This window comes from Carlito syrichta, unplaced genomic scaffold, assembly GCF_000164805.1.
Source record: "Carlito syrichta isolate Samal-C Ts95f unplaced genomic scaffold, Tarsius_syrichta-2.0.1 Scaffold304409, whole genome shotgun sequence".
NCBI lineage: Eukaryota > Metazoa > Chordata > Mammalia > Primates > Tarsiidae > Carlito > Carlito syrichta.
The window spans coordinates 186,374-212,577 of record NW_007248505.1 but is presented as its reverse complement, the minus strand read 5'-3'; the positions used below and the strand labels follow the sequence as shown (position 1 = coordinate 212,577).

At 37.7% G+C, this 26,204-nt stretch overlaps 1 protein-coding gene across 1 annotated transcript in view; it reads left to right on the top strand.

Annotated features, from left to right (window-relative positions):
* The window catches only part of HOOK3 (hook microtubule tethering protein 3), a 111,939-nt gene that overhangs the window by 36,590 nt on the left and 49,145 nt on the right, over positions 1-26,204 (top strand). Inside the window, exons 5-8 of the mRNA XM_021713288.1 lie at positions 2,507-2,574; positions 16,555-16,617; positions 18,358-18,441; positions 20,224-20,387. Coding sequence (XP_021568963.1) covers positions 2,507-2,574; positions 16,555-16,617; positions 18,358-18,441; positions 20,224-20,387 — 379 coding nt within the window. The remainder of the gene's footprint in view (positions 1-2,506; positions 2,575-16,554; positions 16,618-18,357; positions 18,442-20,223; positions 20,388-26,204) is intronic.

Sequence of the window (26,204 nt, the reverse complement as noted above, 5' to 3'; positions counted from 1 at the left end):
ATAGACACCTAGATTCTGCCCCCCCCATGAAACTGTATAAATGATGAAAACTTATTGAACAGAATTTTAACACCTCACTTGTCCAGATTCAGGACATTCTCTGTTCCCAGGAACACTGTAGATTGCTAAGAGTCAAGTGAGTTTCTGAATTGCTGAGTATTAGTTCGTAACAGCATATTTATGATACACACTGGAAGGCTTACTAAAGTGGCTGTGCTGTTTACTATGTGACTAACTTGGGATACGATACTTAGCCTGTTTTCTTGTCTGTAAAATGAGGAGGGAATTAAATTGTTTGTGTGTATTTGCTTTGTAATTTCTAAAGCACTGTACAGATAAAAGGGCTTTATGTGTAGATGTTTCCTGATTACAAGAATAAGGAGCAGCTGCCGAGAGCATTGACTCAGTGTACATTTGTCTTAGCTGTCTGGCATCTCAAATTGGGGCAAATAAAATGATGGTAAATTTGCAGGAAAAAAACAAGATTAGTAGTAGAAGACACACTAATAATATGTATTTAGTGTCTCCCTTCTGTCTGGTACTCTCCTAGGTACTAACAGAACAAAACATGCCATTTACAGGTTGAGAAGCTCATACTCAGAAGTATTATGTGACTTTCCAAGATTTCCTACTTGTAAGATACTAGGCAAAGACAAAAATCCATGTTTCTTCCACAATTAAACCTAATATTTTTTGTGCCGAATTCTGCTATGAATTTTGAATAGCTAAAGTTTCAGGATAAAACTCCCTTACATAACACACCTCATGTTCCAGCATTGCTTCATAGATGTGCACCCAGTAGTAGCATACAGTTATATTTTGGACTTTAAAGACTTGTAAATTATTTTTTTATTTAAAAATGTACATTAATGTAGTTTTCATCCTCATTTTACCATTTAGCATTTTACGGTGTTCGCGGGGAAGGGCCTTGACGTGGCAACACCGCTTCTTAACTAACGCTTCCCCTCTCACACCTACTAACCCTTCACCTCCTGAGTTCACTGTTACTCCCTTCACTTTCAGTAGGCTGCCATTATGCTTTCCTTCCCCATTATCAGTGCTGCTGCTGCTGCTTCTTTTCCATGTTTAGTCTTATTTTGAGGGCTGCTTAGTCATCCCAGCTGCGCTAGTTTCTCCATAGCCTTTGTATTCTGTGTTTGATACCTTTGAACAGGGCACCTAACAGTTCCCTTGCTGTACTTCAGCACTCATGGTATGATCCTCACAAAGAAATAAAAACAAAAAATTGAGATCAGGTGAAAATAACTCTTTTTTGACCATAGTGATTGAGTTACCATATATTCCTATCATTGGTCTATATTGTATGTATTTGTTATGTGTAACCAAACACTTGATTGGGTACAAGTATCCTTAGGACAGTACTTCCTTAAAATCATGTTTTTGGTAAATTTAAACCTTTGGCATTAACCACCAGAATGCCATACTGTCAGAATTTAATAGTGTTGTTAAAATACCTTCTTTTTTTTTTTTTGTAAACAAATTTCCTGTCGGACAGAGGATAGTATGTCACTTCAAATACATGAATTTCTTTGTCAAAAGATTGCTTTGACATTTTCACAGTAAGACCCCTTCAAGGGCTGAGAAAAATTTTTGATATATGTTATTTGGATATAAGGAATTGGAGAGGCAGGTTGGGGCTAAAATTTCCTAATTCACCCTTTTACATGTTTTTTCTTGAAGCATATTTACCATATTTGTTGGAATTCACCTATCCTGTTGATTTTTTTTTTTTTTAATGCTTAATGCTACTTTTTGTTATCCATTTGTTGTTGAATTTGGAAATAATGAAAACGAATTCCAGGCTTTTTTAGAATTCAAGAAATTATTTTCAACTTTGTCACTACTAATAGCAAAGAGATCTTTTTCTTTTTCTGCAGTGGTAAGAATGAGGATGATGAAGTTGCTGCTTTGACTTAGATATGTGAGTCAATGTTTTAAAGCCCAGTATTATGCAACATTTCTTTAGCTATGGTATCAATTTCTATTATAATCCATTGCAGTTTTTGTCCTAAGTGGCTTTCAGCTTCATCACGTTTTTATTAAGTTAGGAATTATATATAGTTCAGTGCTTCAATGTCACATGAGAATAAAGCACAGACTTCAAAGTTTTTTTTTTAACCATGTAGCAAAGAATAATGTGAAAGATAATTTTTAAGTTTTAGTAAAAAAGTAATATGGAGTCTTTCCATCCTGGCTTTATGCTTTACCATTTCATTGTTTTATGTTGACACACACTCATGCTGATACTGCATTCACATTGTTTGCAGTTGTAGCCTCAACTTTAGAAGGAATGGTGGAAGGGAAAAGCATCATCTTAAGGAAAGATGGTGTGATTTTCAGACTTTACCTATGGCAGTATATTTAACCGTGTTTGAGGAAAAGTCAAACATAGAAACTACTTATAAGTATTTTTGAAGTGTTAACCTTGACTCCTTTGACCATCTTTAACTTGAACAGTGACATTCCAGGTTGTTCTTATTTTCAGAGTACATCCAAGCCATAATGATGATGGAGGAATCTGTTCAACATGTTGTCATGACAGCCATTCAAGAGGTATGTTGGAGCTTTGTGCTTATAGCCTGTGAAAAGGGAAAAAAAATTGAACCTGAGTATAAATAACAGAAGTAGGAACATTTGTTTATGTATTTATTTAGTTAGTTAGTTTTTGAGTTGTAAGGTACATGTGAGGATCTACTGCATAAGTAAATTGCACACTGATGAAGTTTGGGCTTTAGGAAGCCCTCTCACCCCTAGTAATGGACCTGGTACCCAGTGTGTGGTTGTGTGCTCCTTATCCCTTCTTCTTTCCTCCTTCCTTTAGCAATGTCCAGCATCTGTTGTTCCCATCTTTACACTCACATGACCTGTGATCAGGGCCCACTTATAAGTGAGAGAGTAAAATATTCATTTTTTTCTTTCTCTGATAGTTTACTTTGAGTGATGATTTCCAACTGCATCCATGTTGCTTCAAAGGACATGATTTTGTTCTTTATGGCTGCATAATATTCTATCATGTATATGTACCACATTTTCTTTATCCAGTCCACTTTTAATGGGCCTTTGGGTTGGTTCCATGTTTTTATTATTGTGAATAGTGCTGCAATGAATATATGTGTGCAGGTATCTTTTTGGTAGAGTGATTTATGTTCCTTTGGGTATATTCCCAGAAGTGGGATTGCTAGTTTGTATGACAGCTCAATTTTTAGTTCTTTGAGAAAATTCCACACTGCTTCACACAAAGAAAGGTTGAACTAGCTTGCATTCCCACCAACAGTATAGAAGTGTTCCCTTCTCTCTGCAACCTCGCCAACGCCTGTTGTTTTTTTGGCTTTTTAATGATAGCCATCCTTACTAGTGGTAGGTGGTATCTCACTGTAGTTTTGATTTGCATTTCTCTGATGATTTGTGAGGCTGAGCTTTTTTTCATATGTTTGTTGGCTGGTTATATGTCTTCCTGTGAGAAGTGTCTGTTTATGTTCTTTGCCCACTTGTTAATGGGGTTGTTTTTTTTCCTGTCAGTTTGAGTTCCTGAATGTTTAGGCCTTATTCAAATGCATAGCTTCAAATATTTTTTTTTTCCATTCCATGGGTTTTCTCTTTATTCTCTTGATGGTTCCTTTTGCTGTGCAAAAACTTTTTAGTTTGATAAGGTCCCACCTGTCCATCTTAGCTTTTGCTGTATCTGTTTTTGATGTCTTGGCCTTTAATTGTCTACTGCGATGTTCAAGAGAGTGTTCCCTAAGTTTTCTTCTAAGATTTTTATAGTTTGAAGTTTTAAATTTAAGTCCTTGATTAATTTTGAGTTAATTTTTGTATATGGTGATGAGGTAGGGGTTCTGCTTCATTTTTATGCATGTGGTTAACCAGTTTTTCCAGCACCATTTGCTAAATACGGTTTCTTTTCCTTAAAATTTATTTTCTTCAGCATGTCGAAGATGAGTTGGTTGAAGGTTTATTTCCAGATTCTCTGTCTTGTTCCATTGGTCTTTGTCTATTTTAGTACTGATACCATGCTGTCTTGGTTACTGTAGCCTTGTAGTAATGTTTGAAGTCTGGAAGTGTTATGCCTCCAGCTTTGTTCTTTTGTTGAGGATTGTTTTAGCTATTTGGGCTCTTTTTTACTTCCATATGAATTTTGGTATTGTCGTTTCTAGGTTTGTGAAAAATGATGCTGGCAATTTGATAGGAATTGTGTTAAATCTGTAGATTGCCTTGGGTAAAATGGACATCTTGATGATCTTATTGATATTGATTCTTCCAATCCATGAGCATGGAATGTTTTTCCATTTGTATCATTCTTGATTTCTTTGAGCAGTGTTTTGTAGTTCTCATTGTAGAGGTTTTTCTTTCACTTCTTTGGTTAGGTGGATACCAAGTTTTTTTGTTTTTCTTGTGGCTATTGTGAATGAGATTGTGTTTTTTATTTGGTTGTCAGCCTGATTCTTGTTGATATGTATAGAAATGCAACTGTTTTTGCACATTGATTTTTGTATCCTGAAACTTTACTAAAGTTGTTTATCAGTGCAAGGAGCTTTTAACAGACTCTGGTTTTCCAGGTATAGAGTCATATCATCTGCAAAGAGGGATAACTTAACTCTTTTCCTATTTGGATGCCCCTGATTTTTTTCTACTGCCTGATTACTCTGGCTAGGACTTCCTAAGTTGAATAGGAGGAATGAGAGTGGGCATCCTTATCTAGTTTCAGTTCTTAGAGGGAATGCTTCCAGTTTCTGCCCATTAACTATAATGCGGCTGCAGGTTTGTCATAGCTGGCTCTTATTATTTTGAGGAATGTTCTTTCCATGCCCAGATGTTCAAGGGTTTTTATCAAGAAGGGACACTAATGAAATAACATGTGGTTCTTTGTTTAACACCTTTTATGTAATAGATTACGTTTATTGATTTATGTATGTGAAACCAGCTATTCATCCCAGGAATAAAGCCCACCTGGTCATGATGGTTGATCCTTGAAATGTGTTGCTGGAGACAATTTGACAGAATCTTGTTGATATTTTTTTTTTTGTATCTGGGTTCATTAGGGAAATTGGCCTGTAGTTTTCATTCCTTGTTGGGTCTTTGCCATTTTGGGGTATTAGGATGATATTGGTTTTTATAGGATGAGCTAGGGAGAATTTCTTTCTTCTCAATTGCCTGGAATACTTTCAATAGAATTAGTATCAGCTCTTCCTTGTATGTCTTGTAGAATTCAACAGGCCCAAAGCTTTTTTGTGGTGGGAAGGTTTTTTATAACTGAGTCAATTTCTTGTATTGTTATTGGTCTGTTCAGGGTTTCCATTTCTTCCTGCCTCAATCTTGGGAGGTTATATGATGCCAGGAATTCCTATATTTTCTCTAGATTTTGTAGTGTATTTGCATACAGATGTTCATAGTAGTCTCTGGTGATCTTTTGAATTTCTTCAGGATCTGTTGCGACAATGCCTTTTTTGTTTCTAATTGTGTTTATTCAGACTTTCTCTCTCTCTCTCTCTCTTTTTTTTTTGGTCATTCTGGCCATGGGTCTGTTAATCTTACTTATTCTTTCAAATAACTAGCTCTTTGTCTCTTTGATCCTCTCTGTGGTTTTTTTTGACTGAATAATCCTTCAGCTGTGACTTTATTTTAATAATTTTAGTTTTTCTGCTAAGTCCAGGATTGGATTGCCCTTGACCCTTCCAGCTCCTTTAGGTGTAACGTTAGGCTGTTTACTTGAGATCCCTCTATTTTCTTGATATGTGCATGCAGTGTTGTAAACTTCCCTCTCAGCACCACTTTCTTGATATCCCAAAGATTTTGGTATGCTGTGTGTCTGTTTTTAAATTTATTTCCTGGAATCTTTTTATTTCTGCCTTGATTTCCGTCTTAACCCAAAATCATTTAGAAGCATGTTTAATTTTCATTTATTTGTATGTTTAGGGTGTTCCTGTTGGTAGTATACTTATTTTTATTCCACTATAGTCTAAGATACTTGATATGATTTCAACTTTTTGAAATTTGCTAATGCTTGATTTATGCCTGAGAATGTGGTCAATCTTGGCGTATATTCCATGTGCTGATGAGAAGAATGTGTATTCTGTGGTTTGAGTGAAGTGTTCTGTAGATGCCAATTAGGTATAATTGGTTGAGTGTTGAGTTAAGATTCAGATATCATTGGTAGTTTTTACTTCAATGGTCTGTCTAAGGCTTTTAGTGGGATATGAAAGTCTCTGACTATAATTGTATGGCTATGCATGTCCTCTCTTAGTTTAATTAGTAATTGTTTTATAAATCTGGGTACTCCTATGTTTTTTGTCTATTTATTCAAGATGGATATTTCTTGCTGTTGGGTCGAGCCTTTTATCACTATGTAGTTTCCTTCGGTGTTCTTTTTCACTTTTATTGGTTAAAGTCTGTTCTGTCTTTTATTAGGATAGCTACTCTTACCCTTTTTTGTTTTTCATTTGCATGGAAGATCTTTCTCTAACCCTCTACCTTAAGTCTCTGGATGTCATTTGTAGTGAAATGGGTTTCTGAAGGCAGCACAAAGTTGGATCATGTTTCTTTATCCAGTTTACCACTCTATACGTTTTGATTGGTACATTCAGTCCATTCACGTTTAAGTTAATTATTGATATGTTGGGTTTTATTCCTGACATATTACTACTAAAAGTTTGCTTCACTTTTAGGTTCTTGGTTGATCTGTATAGTCTGTTAACTCTGTGCTTGCCTGTGCTTTAGCAATGGGTGGAATTGTTCTTTTGTTTCTATGCTTAGAACTCTGTTAAGCAACTCCTGAAGGGCTGGTCTGAAGGTGGCATATTCTCTTAGGGGTTGGAAGTTTGGAAAGGATTTTAATTCTCTTTTATTGATGAAACTTAGCTCAGTGGGGTGGAAATTCTTGGCTCAAATTGCTTTTCTTTAAGAATAAATGTTAAAGATGGTACCCCTGTCCCTTCTGGCTTGTAGGACTTCTGCTGAGAAGTCTGCTGCAATTCTGATGAGTGTTCCTCAGTAGGTGGTCTGTACCTTCTCACTAGTTACCTTTATGGTTTTGGGGGGTTTGGTTTTTTTTTTTTCATGCTTACCTTGTGGAGATGGAATATTATGAGTCTAGGGGATAGTCTTCTTATGTATCACCGGATCTCTTGTGTCTGCATGGTTGCCTCTCTAATGAGATAGGAGAAATTTTCTTGGATGACCTCTGGGAAGACTTGTTTCATGGTGTTCTCAGTTTTTCCTTCTCTCTCAGAGATGCCAGTCAACCATAAATTTGGTCTTTTTATATAACCCCAAACCTCTAGTAGGCTTTGCTTATGCTTCTTGAGGCTCTCTCCTTGTTTTTGTTGGACTGAGTTAGTTCAGTAGTTAGATCCTCAAGCTCTGAGATGTTTTCCTCTGCCTGGTCGATTCTGTCATTGTGCTATGAAATTGCAGAATAGTTTTCTTCATTTCCAGGAGTTAAGATGGGACCTTTCCAATATTGGCCAGCTCAGCTTTTATTTCTTCCACTTTTGTTGTCTTGGTGGTCTGTGTGTCCATCTTCTCATGGCTTTCCTTGGCAGTTTTTGCCACCCATAGTCTGAATTCTGTATTTGTGTGTTTTAAGGGGTTCCTGTTGGTGGTAATACTTATTTTTACTCTTCTGTAGTCTAAGAAAATGCTTGATATGATTTCAACCTTTTGAACTTTGTTCATGCTTGATTTATGCCTGAGAATATAGTTGATCTTGGAGTGTGTTCCATGTGCTGATGAACAAAATGTGTATTCCATGGTTGTTGGGTGAAGTATTCTATAGGTATCTATTAGGTACAATTGGTTGAGTGTTAAGATTCCAGATTTCATTTTTTACCTCAATGGTCTGTCTAAGACTTTTAGTGGGATATTAAGCCTCTGACTATAATTGTATACCTATATATGTCCTCTTTCAGTTTAATTAGTGTAAGTAGTCTGTCATTAGAGACAGATTGTTCTAGATGGGATCCATTGCTTGGGATCTGGGAGGTCCTTTTGTGGGTAATGGCTCATTAAGCTTTGAGGATTGCTGGTGTTTTTTCAGTGGTTCTTTCTCTTATGTGAGGACAGATTTTTCTCTTTTTATTGTTTTGTTATATTGTGTTGTGTTTTAGTTGCATATGGTTGCTACTGTTGGGGTGGCAACAATAAAACCCTTCTGTGGGATTTTCTGAAAAATGTTTTTATTCCACAGGGTTCTTCTCTGTTAGATTGTACTTCTCCTTCCCCTGGGATTGGTAGTCCATGAGAGCCCAACCACTGTGGGTCCTGCTACTAGAAGTAGTTGTTTCATGAAGAGATTCTTCTACTCATTTTTAAAGAATTTTTTTCTTTACGTTTATGATATGTTATTTTTTATAAATCGTATACTTTTAGATTTCTCATTTTTATTTAAATCTTAAGCATTTATTTTGTAGGTATAGATATAACTATTCTTGGTTTTTTAAAGTGCTCTTAATGAACTAGGAATAGTAGACATTCATTTCTAAGGCTATTGATAAATAATATCTGTCTTTAACCAGCTGTCTTCTTCATACTTAATGCTGGTGTCCTGTTTGGCAGAAATGGATCTTCAACTCCAACCATACCCAAAGCAGTTTTTAGATTAATATTTATTTTAAATGGGAAACATAAAACTATAAAATTAAAAATGAAATAGAAACTAATAGCTGGTTGATTTCAGGATGTGAGAATTTTTTAATCATAAAAACACTGAAAGAAACCTTAAGAGAAATACAAAACTGTGTATAGGATATGAGTGTGCAACTAATATAGAAAAAATACAAACATGAAAAATGCCAAATTAAATGCAAATTAAGATGAAGTTGTGTTTTTTAAAAATCTTTTTGTAATAACTTCTGACATCAACTATTCAGTATTGGGCCAAGCCTCAAAAATTAAGGGCATCATCCTCTACAAGACTGCTCTCACTTCAGAGACGGCCTTAAATTCAGGAATCTCGGCCCATCCTCACACCTTACTCACTGTCTACAAATTCAGGGATTCCCACTATCCCCTCAAGTTCTATAACTTGCTAGAATGACTCACAGAACTCAGAAATGATAAGATTTGTTATAGCAGATAGACACAAAGCAAGTTAAATGAGTTCCTGAATTGTTTTGTTTAGCCAAAAAATGCAGAGTGAGGTCTGGGAGGGTCCCAATGCCGTTTCTGTTGTTTCCACTCCATGAAATCAGGACTCATTAGCCTCTGAGCACATCAGTGTGACAATATAGTGTTGCCAATTAGGGAAGCTCTCTTCAGCTTTTATGCCCAGAGGCTTTATTGGAGTTTCATTACATAGGTATGATTATTTGAATTATTGACCATGATATTGAAATCAATTTCCACCCCCCTCCCTTGGTCCCCAGAGGTCAGGCTGATATCAAGTGGCTAGAAGCCCTAAACCTTTAGTTATGTGGTACGGCTGGCCTGGCCAGTCCCCACCTGGAGTCATCTCCTTAGTTTAAACTCTCTAGGAGCCCACCATGAATAACAAAGACATTCCTATCACTAGGGAAATTCTAGATATTTGGAGATCACCTCCCAGGACCTGGGGACAAAAGCCAGTCAAATTTTTTACTACACAGAACCTTTCAAATAGCAAAGCTTAGTTAGCTGGGTGTAGTGTTGTGGGCCTATAATCCCAGCTGCTGGGGAGGCTGAGGCAGGGGATCACTTGAGCCTGGGAATTTGAGTACAGCCTGGGAAATATAGTAAGACCCTGTCTCTAAAAACTAAAATCAAAAGCAAAGCATTTTAAACATTGATCTATTTGTAATCAGCACTGCTGGTAGGAATATATCTCTTTACAATGTTATGCCCTTTTATATCATATAAGATCAGATTTGGTTGGTTAAAATACCAAAATGATGTTTTCTTTGTTTTTTTGGTTTTTGTTTTTTGTGGGGTTTTTTTGAGTTGGAGTCTCACTCTGTTGCCCAGAGTGGAGTGCAGTGGCCGCTCCCGGCCACCGCAGCCTCTATCTGCTGGGCTCCGGCAATCCTTCTGCCTCAGCCTTCCAAGTAGCCGGAATTACAGGCATGCGCTACCACGCCCGGCTGATTTTTTCTGATTTATTGTGAGATGGGGTCTCGCGGCCCAGGCGGGTCTCGAACCCGCGGGCTCAGGCAATCCACTCACTTCAGTCTCCCAAAGGCACAGGATTACAGGCTGAGCCAAAATGATGTTTACCCAAGTAGAATATGTTTCATTTGCTCTTAAGTGGTCCTAGGTTGGTTGGAGACCCTAGTCAGCAGGAACCCTAACTTATTGCTGTGCTGTTCTCAATACAAGAGTCCCACCTAGTGATCCAGCCATGCCTTCTCATGCCCCAGCTGTCACATTCACATTTCCAGCCAGCTAGAAGAATTGGAGGAAGGGTTGGCTATCCACTTCCTGTGAATAAAGTTGCAAGAATTCTCACTCCCATTAACCAGCTATTACTCAAATAACCAGAAGGGGGAGCCTGGTTAATATGGCTCTTATTTCAGCTACTCATGGACACAGCCAAAATTTGCAATCTGTTACTAAACAAGGTGGGGGGATAGGAGGACCACTAACGGTTCTGCCTCACTGTAATTGGTCTTGTAATTCTACTTTTAGGAATTTATCTTAAAGACATGTGAAATACAAAGATACATAATAATAGTAGTAATGAGCATTTATCCAGCATCTGTTATGTGCTAGATAGTGCTGTTACTAAGCAATTTACATCTGTTATCTCATTTACAATTCTAATTAATGCTACTGAATTTACACTTAAAAATGGTTACAATGGCAATTTTGTTGTATACACTTTACCACAATAAAAAATTGAAAAAATGTACTGCGGTCCTGTGAGGTATATATTGTTACTGTCCTCATTTTATAAAAGGAAACTGAGGCATAGAGTTTGTGTCACTTGCTGAAGTTGACATGAAGCAGTGGCAGAGTCAGAGCTCAGATCTAAACAGTCTGAATCCAGAACCCATACCTATAACCATTGTGCTGTATCACCTTAAGACAGTTTGTGTCAGTATTATTTTATAGTACTGAAATGTTAAAAATAACCTAACTACCCAGCAATAGGGGAATGGATAAACTTATTATTGTATAATAATATATTGGCATATTATAGGTATTAAAGCATATTTTTGAAAATATTTAATAACAGAAAGGAAAGCTTTTATACAAGGTTATAAAAAAGTAGGATATAAAGCACATGAACAGTTTGATCCCATTTCTGTGAAAGGTAAAAATTAAGATGAGTGAAAACAAAGAATCTTGCCATAATGTTAACTTTCTCCACCAGTTGAATGTTCTTTACTCTTTTCTATATTTTCTATAATAACGGGTGTTGTATCTATAATCAGGAATTTTTTGTTTGTTTTTTGCATTAGTGTCTCACTCTGTTGCCCAGGCATGATTATAGCTCACCACAGCTACCATCTCCTGGGCTTAGGTGATCCTTCCACCTCAGTCTCTCAAGTAGCTGGGACTATAGCCATTTGCCGCCTCGCCCAGCTAATTATTTTATTGTTTTTTAATTTCTTTGAAAAGATGAGGTCTCGCTATGTTGCCTAGTCTGGTCTTAAACTCCTGGACTCAAGCGATCTTCTTGCCTCCACCTCTCAAAGTGCCAGGATTACTGGTGTGAGCCACCATGCCTGGTCAGAAATACTTTAAATTAAAATCTGTGACCAAGTGATTTTTATAATGTTACTCTATCCCAAGGAATTATTTTAAAAATCAGACCAAGATTAGGTACAATAATGTTTATGAGATTATTTTATATTAACAGCAATGTGAAAACAATGTATATTCATTGGTAAACTAATGTTTAAATTATGGTGCCTCCATCCAATGGAGTATTATGTACCTGATTAAAAAAAATATGGGGAAAAAAGGGTATCTTAGGACAGAGGGAAAAATTTTAAATGTCACATGAACAGAACAAGTTTTAAAATTTTATGTACAATAAAATCTCAATTAGGTTTGTAATAGATTATATGTCTATTATGTATATACTCATTTTGTTCATTTAGCAAATACTTATTGAGTACCCACTATCCACCAGGCACTGTTGTAGGCACCAGAGACAACTATGAGACAGACAGATGTAGTCTCTTGCCTCACAAAGCCTAAATCTCACAGTGGAAATGGTTAAATTAGCATTTCAAATATAGTATGCAAAGTACTGTGATAGGAAAAAATATAGGGGCACTTGAAGGGAGCACTTAATTCCTCTTTCAAGGAATTAGGTAAGGCTTTTCAGAGGAAGCCAGGCCAAGTGCTCAGGATGATATGCAGGAATGGAGGCACATTGTTCTCAATGCTAGGAAGTGAGAGAGAGCAAGAACTGCATGGCATGATGCAGGCATTGAAAGAAGAATGCCTGTAGCCAATGGTGTGAAGTAGGAAGCACTCGGAGATGATATAAGAGACATAAGATTATTAGAGCATTAGGAAGTTGTGCTATGAGTTATAATTTTGGAAATCAATGAGAAAATACGTTGAGGAGAATATATCAAGGAGAAAATACATTGAGGTCTGTATTTGAGAAAATTGTGCAATGGGGAAGAATAGATTGGAGGAAAACAAGCCTAGGGAAAAGAGAGGAGACCAATTAAGAGACCTTGGTAATTCTCCAGTGAAGACTAGTGGAGCCTGAACTAGGTTAAGGCATTTGGGATGGAGAGAAGTGGACAAATTTGAAAGTCAGTGGAGTTGGCAACTGGACCTGGGGAAGGCAAGGGGACAGCTGTGTAAATTATGGAATTGGAGAAGAACTTTTGTTAGATGGTACTCTTTTTTATTGTTAAGGCATATTCTGCTTATGTTTTTATTCAGGGACTACTGACTGACTTTTTAAATTGTAGTTTATTACACATAACATAAAATTTACCATTCAAGACATTTTAGTGCATTACCATGTTGTGCAGACATTACCACTATTTATTTAAGAACTTTTTCATCACTGCAAAAGGCAACTTTACCCACTAAGCAGTCACTCCACATTTCCTCTTTCCTCAGGACCCAGGCAACCAGTAATCTGCATTCTGTCTCTGTGGGTGTGCCTATTTGGAATATTTTATATAAATGGAATCATATAATATGTGGCCTTTTGTGTTTGGTTTCTTTCATTTAGCATAATGCTTTCAAGGTTTGTTGTAGCATGTATCATTACTTTGTTTCTTTTTATGGTTGAATAATATCCCATTGTATTATACCTACATTTTGCTTATCCATTTATCAGTTGGTGGACATTTGGGTTATTTCCACCTGTTGGCTGTTACTAATAATGCTGCTATGAACATGAGTGCATATTTTTCTAACATCTGTTTTCACATCTTTTGGATATATATCCAGAATTGGAATTGCTGAGTCATATGATAATTCTACATTTAACTGAGGAAACACCAACCTGTTTTCCACGGCGGCTGCACCATTTTACATTCTCACCAGCAGTGCACTAGTGTTCTGATTTCTCCATATTCTCACATCTTTTTGATAAGTGCCATCCTAGTGGGTATGAAGTAGTATCTCATTGTAGTTTTGATTTAATGACTAATGATGTAGAGCATCTTCTTATGTGCTTATTGGCCATTCCTATCTTTTGAGAAATGTTTATTCAAGTAAATGGTGGTCTTTTAACTATTTACATGCTAATAGAAAGAAGCCCTGAGAAAGAGATAGTGGTTGAGATATGAGAGGATTGATAATAAATGGAACAGGGTCTTTGAGAAGCTAGAAGAGATAAAGTTAAGAGCCCATGTATGGTATTACCCTTGGGCGAAAACAGAAATGTGTAGTTCTTGTGTTATAACAGGAATGAAGAAAGAAGGGGTGAGCCTGCCTGTCATTAGTGTTGTAAATTAGGGTTTAGGGAACTGGGGAAATCTGATCTGGAGGCAGGATTGTCTAGTGGAGAGTGGAGGGGAAGTTAGTGGGGTTTGAGAAGTAGAAAAGGTTAGAGTAGTCTGTAAGAAAAATAGACTGCTGGCTATACTTTTCAGGCAATTTTGATGTGGGTGGCCCAGTTGAAATTGGAAACTGTCTATTAATAGTGACACCAAGCCAGGCTCGGTGGCTCAGCCTTTAATCCCGTGCCTTTGGGAGGCTGAAGTGAGTGGATTGCCTGAGCCCGCGGGTTCGAGACCCGCCTGGGCAGGCGAGACCTCACCTCTACAATAAATCAAAAAACTAGCCGGGCGTGATAGCGCCTGCCTGTAGTTCCAGCTACGTGGAAGGCTGAGGTGGAAGGATCACCGGAGCCCAGCAAGTCGAGGCTGCAGTGGGAGCGGCCATTGCACTCTAGTCTGGGCGACAGAGTGAGGCTCCAACTCAAAAAAAAAAAAAAATAGTGACACCAGTTTTGTGGATTTAAAAAATTTTTACTTAATGCAGTTGACCTGTGAACAACATAAGTTTAAACTGCACAGGACCACTAAAATGCAGATTTTCAACCAAATACAAATGGAAAGTGCAGTCTTTGTGGAATGGGTAACCTGCATACATCAAGGGTTGACTTTTTGTATATGCGGGTTCAGCTGGGCTGACTGCAGGACTTGAGTGTGTGCAGATTTTGCTATACTCCAGGGTCCTGGGACTAATCCTCCACATATACTGAGAAACGACTATACTTAGCAGTCAGGGCATATGGCTAGAAGAGATAGGTAGTTGGATTAACTTTTTGATTGATCTTGGATTGAGATTTTGCTGGTAAAAAGAGAGTTGAGGACAACCCCTTCGGGTCCCCTCCCGCTGTGGGACCTTTTCTGTCCTCTCAATAAATCCTGCTTTCTCAAAAAAAAAAAGAGAGAGAGAATTGTGAATACTGACAAAAGTCATTGAGGTGATAGGACATGAAATCTAGAGAAGGTAATTGATTAATAAACAATTGGGGAACCATGGACTCTAAAGTAGGAAGGGTGAGATTCCCAAAATTAAGGTAGTGATGTTAGCAGAGGGAATAGGAGTGAACTTTGGGCAGGCAAAACTGTCATGTTCACCAGAGTCTAGGCAAAGTGAGGAAGAAAGTGAAACAGTGATGGGTTAAGACTGAAGAACAAGGAGAAGGTACAGAAGGATGAGGCCTGGAAGCCTCACTGACATCGAGGAATAGATGGACCAGGTTTCATTGAATGGAGAGGTCTGGAATGAGAGAAGGTTTTACTCAGAGTAGAATACCTAGATTTTTATTGAGAGGTGCTGCTGGAATCATGGGATTTCTTGACAGTACATCCACATGTTTGTTTTATTAAGAGACAAGGGTCTTGCTGTGTTGCCCAGGCTGGAGTGTAGTGGCTGTCCTCAGGCGTGACCATAGCACACTGTAGCTTCAAACTCTTGGACTCAGGCAATCCTAATGCTCCAGCCTCTTGAGTAGCTGAAACTACAGGTTTGCACCACCACACTACATTCCCACAATCTGATTGTCCCTCTCCCTTTTGTCCTTCAGGGAGAGCACTAGAGAAACACTAGAAGATTGAGGGGCCGTGAGTCTGCCCCGATTGCTGTCTTCATCAGAATTCTGCCCCCTCCTCCCCTATCCTCACATACCCTTTATGTAACACAAGTATGAGAGAGACTAAGATATAGGATTGTGTTTGTATGTTATTAAACATTAGGCAGTTAATTTTGGTTTATGTTGATGTTTCCTTCATTTGTTCTTTTAGAAATAAATAAGTACTTAGTGTTGCTATTTTTACTGAAAAGTCATTGTTTAAAAATGCTTAGCCATATTTTAAATTGAATGACTTGTCTTTTTTATAAGAATGAGTAATAATTGATTCTTACCGTGACTGAACTTACCATGAAAATAAGCACCAGGCATGTAATTTTAAAAGAAGACGTTATCCTAAAGCGTGAGGGGGGAAGTTCCAGACTCAAAAGCTGTAATGCAGTGGTCCCAACCTTTTTAGCATTAGGGACTGGTTTTGTGGATGACAGTTTTTCCATGGACCAGTGTAATGAGGGGACTGGTAGCAAGGAGTGATTTGGGGATGATTCAAGCACATTACATTTATTGTGCACTTTATTTCTATTATTATTACATTGTAATATATAATAAAATAATTATACAACTCACCATAATGCAGAATCAGTGGGAGCCCTGAGCTTGTTTTCCTGCAACTAAATGGTCCCATCTGGGGGTGATGGGAGGTGGCACTAGCATCATCGCCTCAGCTCTACCTCAGATCACGAGGCATTATTTATCATAAGGAGCATGACCTGGATCCCGTGCACGCACAGTTCACAATAGGGTTCACACTCCTATGTGATTCTAATGCCACAGCTGATCTGCAAGGTGGCAGAGCTCAGGCAGTACTGTGACAGATGGGTAGTGGCTGTAAATACAGATGACGCTTCACTGGGGTTCGCCTACCACTCACCTCCTGCTGTGCAGTTGCTTTCATGTGTAGAGAAATGTTCCTTTTTACATTTGTGTTTCCATTTTAATTTTTATATTTCTATAATGTCTGGTGTTCATTTTGTTGTGTATGTATATTATGTAGAATGTCTCTTTCCTTATAGTTATAATAATCTCAATCTTAATTTCAGCTAATGAGTAAAGAATCTCCTGTCTCTGCTGGAAATGATGCCTATGTTGACCTTGATCGACAGGTATATAATTTTGTATTGTTTTTATTCGTGTAAAGATTCAGAAGGGTGAGTTTCAGGTGTTAATGAGAAGAATGTTTCCATTGACATCACTTATGAAATATATTGGTATGATTCTTTATATTTTACCTAAAAGTTAAGAACTTAGGCCATTTTACTAATGAATATTACATACTTATAATTAAGTTTATAATTTGTAATTAAATGTATTTGTATTAAAGTACTGTTGCATAACCCACTTTAAAATAGATTTTCTTTAACTTATTGTGATTCCTGTTTTCCAATCATCATTTGTTCTTTTTCTGTTAGTGATATCTGTATGCCACATTTAACCCAATAGATACATTCCCAAACAAATGACATGATTTTATTCCTATGATTTATATATAATGCAAAAGATATCTTACCTTTTATTTCACTTTATCAGTTGATGATGTCTCCTACCTTTCCACCTCTTGAAGTAGTAAACAATCAATCAGTAGATAATTAGATGCTCTAAGGGAACTACTGTGCTTTTAAAATAATTCTGCAGTGTATTTTTATGATTTTAATGGAAAACTTATTTTGTACTTTTAAATACTGCTTCTTAATGAAATACTGTCAGTTGTACTGTCTATTTTTATGTTCAAGCTATCTTGGATGTCTCTTCTAGTGCATGAACAGAAATCTTTGTATTCTTTGTGTTCTCTCGTTCCTTTCCTCCCTCCCTCCCTTCCTTTTCTGAGTCTGGGTCTCTCACTCAGGCTGGAATGCAGTGACACGATCACAACTAGGAGATCTTTCCACTTCTGAAACCCAAGTTACTGGATCTACAGGCACTCACCATCATGCCTGGCTAATCTTTTTATTTTTGTAGAGATGTGGTCTCACTACTTGCTTAGAGTGGTCTCAAATGCCTGGGTTGCTTAGAGTGGTCTCAAATGCCTGGGTTTAAGCAGTCCTCCAGCCTTGGCCTCCCAAAGTGCTGGGATTACAGGCATGAGCTACCATGCTCAGCTTTCTTCTCTCATTTCTGCCTCTATGTTTTCTAAATGTTTTTCAGGAAAATATTAGGACATGCTATAATTTTAACCCAGGTTGTATTGTCTTTCTCTTACTTTGTGGTGTTTGGTTTTAAAGTTGCTACCTTGAATTTTTTTTTTTTTTTTAATATCTATACCACAAAGAGGTTGGGCACATGAAAGGAGACAATAACATCCTGTGTTAATCAATTTTTTTATACTTTGCTAACTTAGAATTTGTATAATAATGGGATACAATGTGGGAATGTTTGGTTTATATAAAGAATCAGAATAAAATAAACCTGTTTTGAAAAAATGGTACTATACAAATTAACATAAAGGTTTAATGAGACTTAAAAACTTGTGTTTAAATGCATTAGCTATGTATTTGAACAATTGAAACCCCTATTTCTCTAGCACATACACATTTTACTAAGGTAAAATTTTTCAGGTATTACAGAATTAATATTACCTGGAACCACATAGTCCAGATTGAAGATGTGTTAGAAAACTCAATGGAAAATGAGCCAAATTCAGAGGACAGGAAAGACAAGACTTAGAGCCAAAAGTAGTTGATTCAATTAGAGATGCCTTCTTTTAACTCTCACAGAAGAGTTTCTGATTCTCTCCTGCACCCCAAGAAAGAAAAGGGAAAAGGTGTTTTAATTCTGTGTTGTATATCATAATTATTAATTGTTGCTGCTTCATATGAAAATGTTTATATATCCTTGTTTCTAACCAGTTAAAGAAAGCGACAGAGGAACTAAATGAAGCCTTGTCAGCAAAGGAAGAAATTGCTCAAAGATGCCATGAATTGGATATGCAGGTGAGAGGTTTGCCCTGTGTGCCACCTATTTAAGTGCCACCAGGTGTTCTAGTGTGCTGCTGTACAGTACAGCTTGACTGTAATACAACCCTGATGAAAGAAAAAAGAAGAAAGAGAAACAGGGTTCTGGTTAAAGTTAATGAACTGAGCAAAGATGTTAATTTTCTTTTTTTTCTTCCTGTACCCCCATTAAATTTATAATAAATGACTAGAAATGGTATAAACCCACATGAAAAAAAGTGACAAAGAAAGAAATTGGCACACATGAATTTTTGTGGTATTCTAGCAAACTGACTCTCTGGAGGGGTGAGGGAGATTTTTTTTAAAGCCCTGATTTGTAGTGCTTTCCAATATCCATAGTACAAATACTCACACAATGACTAATTTTAGGTTACTAATGGTTTAACAACCAACTCACAAGACTCTTACACATCCAACAGTTAACTTGGTTCTAGCCAACTCCAACACATCGCCAATCTCATCAATCTCTGAAAAAGAAAAGGCAGTTAGAAAAGTGCTAGATGGCTGAAAGAAGCAAAGAACACAGTGATAGAAGCACCAACGGGGGCAGAGGGGATGCTGCTGTAGTGGAGCCCCAGAGCAATCTCACAAGTGTGGGGGAAACTGAAATGAGGCTACAGCAGAGATGTTACATAGAATAGGTAAGCCCCTCAACTGTGTCACTCACTGTATATAGACTGACCTGTAGCCAGGTTCCAAGTTAAAGGATTATTTGCTGAAGAAACTGAACAAGCAGAAATGTAGAGAGGTTTGAGTAAGTATTAGTAATTCAGGGTAAGATCCTTTTCATTTAGGCCTTTCTGAGTTCTCTGATTTAGATAATGGCCGACTTCTTGTGGATAAGTACTAAAATGAAGCCCATGAATGCTGAGTATCATGATTAATTCTAAATATAAGGAAAATCTACATTATAAAAGAGAAAAGGAGCAATATAAACAGAAAACTAGCCTAGAGAAAGTAGAGAAATTGTAGGCAGTAGGAGATATTTTTCTTTTTAATCTATTTAATACCCTCAATGAAGATACTGCATTTATAAAATAAGGAGAAGATGCCTTTTTTTTTTTAGTAGAAACCTCACTGTGTCACCCAGGCTAGAGTGCAGTGGAACACTCATGGCTACCGCAGCCTCGACCTACTAGGCTCAGGTGATCCTTCCACTACAGCCTTCCAAGTAGCTGGAACCACAGGCGCGTACCACCATATCCAGCTAATTTTTGATTTGCTGTAGAGACGAGGTCTCGCCAAGTTGCCCAGACAGATCTCAAACTCCTGGACTCAGGCAATCCTCTCACCTCTGCCTCCCAAAGTTCTGGATTACAGGCCTGAGCCACAGTACCCAGCAAAGATGCTATTTTAACAAGGAAAAATCAGAGGTTACAAAACCCTTAAGTAAACTAAAAATGGAATTGTTTAGCTGGAAGCAGTAACCTGTGTTGTAGTTTCAACTGCTCTGGATACTGAGGAGGATCACTTGAGCCCAGGAGGTCGAGGCCGCAGTATGCTGTGATCATGCCATTGTCCTCTAGCCTGGGTGACAGAGTGAGACTTTATCTCTAAAAAAAGTTAACAGTAAAGACATAAAATAAAAATGTAAGACACATCGTGTCATTCTCCTGCTCAAGACCCTCCCACACTCCCCATCCCATTCCAAGAAAAAAACAATAAAAAATAGACTTTAGTTCATAATGGTAATTCACAGGTGATTGAGCTGATGCCAGTTTAATTGGAGGAAATAACTGCTATCTTCTGGTATTCCAATAGGTTGCAGCATTACAAGAGGAGAAAGGTAGTTTGCTGGCAGAAAATCAGGTATTAATGGAAAGACTCAATCAATCTGATTCTATAGAAGACCCTAACAGTCCAGCAGGAAGAAGACATTTGCAGCTTCAGACTCAATTAGAACAGCTCCAAGAAGAAACATTCAGGTAAAAGACCACTCAATAAAATCTGATTTTTAAAAACTTGATAGCTTTTATTTAAAGTTAAGAATAAAATGTTAAGACTTCTGGGAAACTACAGGCCAAGAAGGTTGCGAAATAAACAACTTCCCCAAATCTTCCAACACAACATGAAATAACTTCATAGCTAGAAAAAAGTCTATCAGAGCTACACCCTCCGTATTACTTGAAGACAGTGCCTCGATTGCAGAGTAGCTGTGAGTGAAAGGAAGAAGCCAGACACTAGCCCTGTACCTGTCTTCTACCCCACCCCACCATTCTGGAGCTCCATGGGGAACTAAGGGAGATTGAGGAAACTTTGGAGGAAGACAGGAAGAACATTAATGAAAGGACCTGAAGGCGAATTGGAGCAGCACCTGAAAGATTAAATTTTAGTCAAAATCTAAGGTTACTTTTTTTTAAAAGAAAGAGGTAACTGGGCAGAGCAGACCACATGTCTCAGGGTAGGTATAGCAAAGGAAACACATCTTCTTAAAGGGCCAGATGCTATGAAAAGATGCAGGCAGGAATTTTGAAGAGACTGGTGTATGTATAGATTTATAGAAACATATTTATATGTAGATAGATAGATAGACAGACAGACAGACTGGTATATGTAAAGGGGTGAACTGACACCTTCCGAGGATGGAAAAGGCCATAAAGGAAGGGTAAAGGGCCCTTTGGCAGCTGGGTGGTGAGAAAGGGAAAGGGAGAAAAAGAAAAATTTGGTGTCCTGCAAGATAAAGCAGAATCACAAAATCGAATAACTTAGGAATATAATGAAAATATTTTGTTATGATTTACTAGAAAGTGTGTTATAATCTGTTTCTTACCTAGTCATAGATTTCCAGGGTTAAAACAGTAAGAGAAATTAAACATCAGTTCAGTTTTTACTTTGCCAAGTTACTGAGTATGGTACTATATCTACTAACCTTGTTATTCCTCAGTAAAATGTTTCTGAATTTTTTCTTTTTGACAACAACAAAAAAAGCTTTACCTAGTCTTCTTAGAAACCTTGGATGTCAGGCGCAGTGACTCAAGCCTATAATCACAGCACTTTGGGAGGCAGAGGTGAGAGGATTACCTGAACTCAGGGGTTGGAGACCAGGCTGAACAACATAGTAACACCTCGTCTCTACAATAAAACAAAAAATTAGCCAGGTGTGGTGGCTCATGCCTGTGGTTCCAGCTGCCTGGAACGCTGAGGTGGAAGGATCGCCTGAGCCCAGCAGGTTGAGGATGCAATGACCGTGAGCAGCGTGCCACTGCACTCCAACCTGGGTGACAGAGTGAAACTCTGACTCAGAAAAGAAAAAAAAGAAAGAAAGAAAGAAACCTCAGAAACAGTCCATTCCCTTTGGTCCACGTCAGAAGTTCGAAGTGTGGTTGAGGCTACCTGGAGGTTCTCTGAGACCATTCTGGAGAGTCGGCAAGGCCCTCTCTTTTCCAACCATCTGTCTGTGCAGAGCTGGATTTTCTTCATGTACTTTAGCCAAAAATATTTCACAACAGATGAATGTAGAAACAGATAGGAGAATTTGGCTGTCTTCTATTAAGATAGATATTAGAATCACAAAAAATGTAAAACAGTACCACTCTTCTCACTTTTTTGTTTTGAAAAACATAGTTGTTTTTCATAAACAGTATGTTGTTTTTATTAATACAATGGTTTGTTACTGTTATTTTCAAGTGAACTAAAATATACTTAAATAGATTTCATTCTAATTTCTAATATAATGAATATTGATAGGTAAAACCTATATAAATAAAAGTTCTTTGGGGTCCTAAGTAATTTTAAGAGTATTAAAGTATCCTTAGACCAAAAAGTTTGAGAATTCTTCATCTGTATCTTGACTTTCGAAGACAGAATCAGTAGATAGTAAAATCCAAGTATGACTTACCCTTTTGTTTCTGAATTGTAGCTAGTTTTTAATTTAGGATAATTGGTATTTAGAATTATCTCACATTTTAATTATAAAAGAAATAATGTTTAATGCTTTTATTGTTTCAGAATACAAATTTGCAAATTATATTTTGAACTACTTTAACTTATCAGTACTATGTATGTCAATATTTTGATTATTCTTTTTTTGAGTTGGAGTTTCACTCTGTTGCCCAGACTGGAGCGCGGTGACACACTCCTGACCACCGCAGCCTCGACCTGCTGGGCTCCGACAATCCTTCCACCTCAGCCTTCCAAGTAGCCGAAACTATAGACACGCACTACCACACCCGGCTAATTTTTGATTTATTGTAGAGACAAGATCTTGCCAAGTTGCCCGAATGGGTTTCAAATCCGCAGGCTCAGGCAATCCACTCACCTCGGCCTCCCAAAGTGCTGGGATTACAGGCTGAGCCACCAAGCCCAGTCTGATTATTTTTTGCAATCAGATATAATGCTTCTGGTTCATCTTTATCATAACAACATGCCTTCGGTTTATTTTTTTATTTTTAGCACTGATGGGTTTTAAGATTTCAATCCCAGAAGTTATTTGTCTTACAAAGGGATGATGTACTTTTTCTATGGAGAGATCTGGCAGTAACCACCTTAAACAGTCGTCAGATTTAGCAGCACTATTTTTTTTTTTTTTTTTTTTTAGTTGGAGTCTCACTCCATCACCCAAACTGGAGCGCAGTGGCACGCTCCCGGCCACCGCAGCCTCTAGACCTACTGGGCTCTGGCGATCCTTCCGCCTCAGCCTTCCAGTAGCTAGAACTATAGGAATGCGCTACTGCACCTGGCTAATTTTTGATTTATTGTAGAGATGAGGTCTCGCCAAGTTGCCCGGTCGGGTCTCAAACCCACGGACTCAGGCAGTCCACTCACCTCAACCTCCCAAAGTGCTGGGATTGCAGGCTGAGCCACCGAGTCTAGCCCTTTTTTTTGTTTTGAGTTGGAGTCTCACTCTGTCACCCAGGCTGGACTGCAGTGACCACTGCAGTTTTGGTCTGCTGGGTGCAGGCGATCCTTCCACCTCAACCTTCCAAGGAGCTGGAGCTACAGGTGCATGCTACCACACCCGGCTAATTTATTTATTTATTTATTGTAGAGGCAGGTCTCACCATGTTGCCCAGGCTGGTCTCGAACCCACAGGCTCAGGCAGTCCTCTCACCTCGGCTTCCCAAAGTGCTGGGATTATAGTCTTGAGCCACTGCGCTAGCCAACAGCACTGTTGATGGGGGCTCTCTGACATCATGTGTCTCATTACATAATATTTTTAAAAGCACACAACTCACCTATATAGTAATTTTGCAAAATATTTAATCTTAGTCCAGACATGAAACAGAGTAAGGGATTTCCTATAAGAAAGTCAATGTCAGCCAGGCTCAGTGCCTTGGCCTGTAATCCCAGCACTTTGGGAGACTGAGTCTAATGGATTGCCTCAGTCTGTGGGTTCGAGACCAGCCCGGGCAACTTGGCAAGACCACGTCTCTACAACAAATAAAAAATTAGCCAGGTGGTAGTGCGCGCCTGAGTTCCAACTAGTTGGAAGGCTGAGGTGGAAGGATGGCCAGAGCCCAGCAGGTTGATGCTGGGGTGGCCGTGAGCATGCCACGGCACTCCAGCCTGGGCAATGGAGTGAGACTCCAACTCAAAAAAGAAAAAAAGAAAGAAAGTCAGTGTTATAAAAAACAAAACAAAGCTGAGAGAGAAAAGAGATGGTACAACTAAAGACAATGTTCAACCTTTTATTAAATCCTGGATCAGGGTAGAGAGGGAACTATAAAAGACATTTTTGCTACAGTTGAGGAAATTTAAGTATGGCTATGTATTAGATAATATTATTGAATTAATTTTGTCTTCAATGTGATAATGACACTGTGATTATGTAAAAGAATGTTCTTATTCTCAAGATGTTTGGGGTGAAGTGTTATGATGATGACAGCTTAAGCATAAGCATTTAACTTCCTTATACCAAAACCAACAAAAATAATTTTTTAAAAAGAAAAGTGCCGGCATCTTACTTATGATAATTCTTTAAGCTGTCTTAAAACAGTAGCAAATTCAATCCAGGATTATATTAAAATAAACTTTACCCCAGGATTGTTAATTTGTTGAATATTATTAAATCTATTATAATAGCTGTTAAATCTATGTATTTCAATCCATGGATTAAAGGAGAAATAAAATTATAAAATTTTGGTATGTAAAATTCCACTAAATTTAAGAACAAGATGAAGATGAATATCCATCTATTATTTGACTTTTTTCTAGACACTTAAATCCATGCCTCCATCTCCTCAGCCATAAGATGGCCCACTGGTATTATCTACCCCCTAGAATTTTTGTGAGAATTAAATGAATTAATATTTATAAAGTACTAAGGTACTAAGAGTAGCTATAAGACATATTTGCATAGATTATAAGTTTTCCTAGCAGAAGCTAGTTAATATCAGTAGGAAAAAAATCCATTTGTAAGTATATAAGTATTTGAAAACTTAATAATTCTGAATACGAAGAATTTATATGAAGAAACTTTTTTAAATTATACATAAAAAAATATTTTACTATATGCTTTTTTTTTTGAGTTGGAGTCTCACTCTGTCGCCCAGACTAGAGTACAGTGGCACGCTCCCGGCCACTGCAGCCTCAACCTGCTGGGCTCAGGCGATCCTTCTGCCTCAGCCTTCCAAGTAGCCGGAACTACAGGCATGCGCTACCACGCTCGGCTAATTTTTGATGTAGTGTAGTGACTAGGTCTTACCAAGTTGCCCAGGCGGGTCTCGAACCTGCATGCTCAGGCAGTTCACTTACCTTGGCCTCCCAAAGTGCTGGGATTACAGGCTGAGCCACCGAGCCCAGCCACTATGTGCTTTTAATAGAGCATTTTATGAATGTTATTTTCCCTTGTTGTATAATTTGAATTTTATGTTTATCCAGAAGTATTAGTGAGCAACATTTTCCCAAAACATTTTGAGAACATAGTACAATGAGGGAGCACTTGCCATGTTCACTGTTGAAATATGTTATAAACATACACTAATTAAAATCACCTCTTGCTAATACAATAAAATAAAGACAAACCAGTGACTCAGATGAAGATTTAAAAATCCTAATATATAAAAATGTGACATATGATAAAGGTGGCATTTTTTCATCAAAGGGGAAAGATTAGATTAAACTTTTGTTAAATGGTTTGGGCAAGATATTTTGGCAGAAAAAGTTAGGTTCCTACTTTATATTATATTCAAAATGAATTCTACAGAAATTAAAAACCTTAATGTTAAAATGAAACCATTAAAAGTACTAACAGAAAATGTGGAATTAAATGAAAAGAATTGTTAAACATATACTAAAAGCAGAAAGTATGAAGCATAACATTAATCCATTGACTTATATAAAAGTTAAGAACTTCTATACATTAAATATTGCATAAGTACATTTAAAAGTTAATCATTGACTGGATAAAACATTTGTGACATGAGAAGCAAAGAGTCTTATAAGTCAAAAGAAGGATATACGTTAAGTAAACAGATCTAGTTAATAGGAACAGCATTATCCACATTTGGAGGGAAAATATGAAGAGAAATCAGAATGGGGAATGTACTCCAAAAATGTTAATAGTAGTTATCTATCAGGATTAATATATGATTTTTATTTCCTTTGCTTTTCTGCATTTTATAAATTTTCAGCAAGAAATGTGTGTTGAGCCGGGCTCGGTGGCTCAGCCTGTAATCCCACGCCTTTGGGAGGCTGAGGTGAGTGAATTGCCTGAGCCTGCGGGTTCGAGACCCGCCTGGGCAGCGAGACCTCATCTTTACAAAAAATCAGCTGGGCGTGGTGGCGCATGCCTGTAATTCCGG